Source organism: Penaeus japonicus, unplaced genomic scaffold (genome assembly GCF_977035675.1).
Source record: "Penaeus japonicus unplaced genomic scaffold, GWHDUDI00000001_assembly GWHDUDI00000003, whole genome shotgun sequence".
NCBI classification, from domain to species: Eukaryota; Metazoa; Arthropoda; class Malacostraca; order Decapoda; family Penaeidae; genus Penaeus; species Penaeus japonicus.
In genome coordinates this window covers 12,626,219-12,628,718 of record NW_028234405.1, presented here as the reverse complement: position 1 = coordinate 12,628,718, position 2,500 = coordinate 12,626,219, and the positions used below count along the sequence as shown (strand labels likewise).

Below are 2,500 nucleotides of genomic sequence, written 5' to 3'. Positions count from 1 at the left end.
CTTTTCGGGGCTGCAGACGGCCGCCGACGAGGACTGGTACAAGAAGTCTCTCACAGCGCTCTCCATGAACACCACGCATCACCCAAACTTGTCGGCGCCCATGCTTCAGTATCAAACCTAGACGTCCACCTGCGGTCTTTAGCGGCCGCTGGGGGATCCGCCCACCAGTCGCCATCAGCAGCAGCCGCCGCCGCCGCCTACCCGTCCTATTACTCCAGCTACTACCACTACTACTACGGGTACTCGGCCGGCGAGGCTCTGCAGGGACCCTCCAGCGCCGCTAACACTGAGCATGGGTCGCGCCACACCTCCAACCACGCGACAGGAACTCCTGTCTCCTCTGCGTAAACCCGCCCTCACCTCCTATACGGCCAAGACAACTTTCCTGTCTCACTCTGCGAAACCCCCCGATGGCGACGCTCCCCAGAGACCGCCACCTCCTACGGCCACCCGCCGTACTCCTTGGAGGTAGAACCCAACGCGTCCGAATACGAGGCCGGCAGCGGCAGCAGCAGCAACAGCAGCGCAGCCAACAACATCAGAAGAGAAACGGGATCGGAATTCTCAGCCAGCCCCGCGCCAACGCAACTCCAAGAATACAGCAGCTTAATGGGCGGGGGCTGCAACCTCTCTAGTCAGGACAACGCCGCGGGTGACCCCAAGACGCCCGTGGTATACCCGCCGCCGCTGCTCCCGCCACACTCGCACCCGGGGCTGTCCTACACGCCGGTGTCCGAGTCCTACGCTCACTTAGAAGGGGACTTCAACACAGCCTCCCTCTCCGGGTACGAGACCAACCCTCGAGCCCTGCACGACTTCTCCTCCCACGACCACCTGCAGCCTCAGGAGTCCGGCCACGACCACGAGGGAGTCTCCGACCCGGAGGGGGAGCAGCTCCTCCATGACGCCCCATAGCTTGGGGTCCTGTGAAAGGCACAGGCGCTGCTGCCGCCATTACTTTCTGATACCTCTTCTGATATGAGGTCCTTTTTGTGAACCTGAACAAACGTTCAAAGGAATGACTGAAAAGGACTGTTATGCTCTACGGAAAAGAAGCTTTATTTCATATTTATAGTAGACTGGATTAATTTCACATCATATTATGTTTGTGTAACTTCTTCCTAAGCGATGTTTATACTTTACGAATAAGATGCGTAGCGCACAATCAAAAGATGCTTGAAGCTCACAAATGAACCTTGCAGCCTTCTGGATCGAGATGCTGAAGGCTCAAAGATGGACTTCGCAGCCTCTCCGATACATCATGTATGACTTCAGCTTCGGAAGATGAGATGTCAGAGTTATTAATAAATTTCTAGTCCTCCTTGCATCGTACTAGGGATTCTTAAGCAGGTCTCCTCTAAGGGTGCGATGCCCATTTACCCTCGGAATACTTTTGGCCTAAAGTCATATATGAATTGTGACTTCTAGCACAGGACAGAGGCTGTGCTAAGCCCATCTTTCGAAAGTGAAATGAGCTTTATTTTCATCTGAGCTGAACGTTTTGGATTAGTGAAATCATTACTCGGCGAAGAAAAAAAATCCCTCGGTAGCTCCAACCTCAACTGGTTTGTCGAACGAAGCATATTCGCTGCTTTGAAATATTTAAGTTTTGTAATCAAGTTTGTTATGAGAAGAAGAATAAGGCTCTTGTTTTATTGTTTTCATTTTTGTTGCACGAGAACCTCTCTAGCTTCGCAGTTTTCAAAATTTTTGTCCCGTGGACTCGGTACCCTCTGCCGCCCCTCTCATTTCCACGCGTCCTTGTAGCGTTTGTTGCTCCTGGCGGCTGGCCAACCGCGGCTCACTTATTTTATTATACGAGTTCGATGCTGCCCTGTTCTAGTACGAATATTTTCGGGTACGTGTGATTTCAAACTTTAGCCCGCAATAATACATTAGAAATATTTTTGTACGAGAACAATGCACTGTCGAGAGAGATGGATTTCACGTTGTTTCTAATGTTCTTCTACGACCGCTAAAAGCCACCCGAACCCTCTTTATTGTATTTTACCCAGACGACGTATTCTGACAAGAGCAGATCTTCAAGTTCCTCCAAGTGTTTCTTACCGTGAATACAAGTTTTGCAACGGTGTTTTTGCAAAATAAATTTAATTTATGATAGGACTAGTCTTAATATGAAAATACTCTTATAAATATCTCACATAAATACTTCAAACTGCGTGTCTGCGACTATCGGTGTATATGTACTATGTATTATAGATATTAGTCAATGTTTATGCTGACTGAGCGAAGTGGATGCTTTTACACTGTTACTTTTCTTAGAACGTAATAGAACATATTGTCTTTTATCATTAATTCCCTCGACATTCACATTTTGCTTTCGTCTTGTTTAGAACATTTCTTTTTATAAATGAGAGAAAAATATGATAATCAGGAAAAAGCATCCCCTTCCACTAGGATAGTAAGGTTTCATGGTTAACGTAAAAAATAAATAAAAAAAAGATAAGAAGAATAAAAAAAAAATCCGAAAAGATAAAAA

The 2,500-nt window shown here is 47.4% G+C and overlaps 2 protein-coding genes across 2 annotated transcripts in view; both read left to right on the top strand.

Annotated features, from left to right (window-relative positions):
• The window catches only part of LOC122252344 (homeobox protein unc-42-like), a 97,921-nt gene extending 97,655 nt beyond the window's left edge, over positions 1–266 (top strand). Inside the window, exon 6 of the mRNA XM_086555711.1 lies at positions 1–266. This exon is cut by the window's left edge and continues 52 nt beyond it. Coding sequence (XP_086411837.1) covers positions 1–121 — 121 coding nt within the window. The 3' untranslated portion in view covers positions 122–266.
• A 26-nt stretch (positions 267–292) lies between these two features.
• LOC147472115 (uncharacterized) overlaps positions 293–2,500 on the top strand; it is a 2,215-nt gene continuing 7 nt past the window's right edge. Inside the window, exons 1-2 of the mRNA XM_086534299.1 lie at positions 293–344; positions 377–2,500. The exon at positions 377–2,500 is cut by the window's right edge and continues 7 nt beyond it. Coding sequence (XP_086390425.1) covers positions 293–344; positions 377–915 — 591 coding nt within the window. The 3' untranslated portion in view covers positions 916–2,500. The remainder of the gene's footprint in view (positions 345–376) is intronic.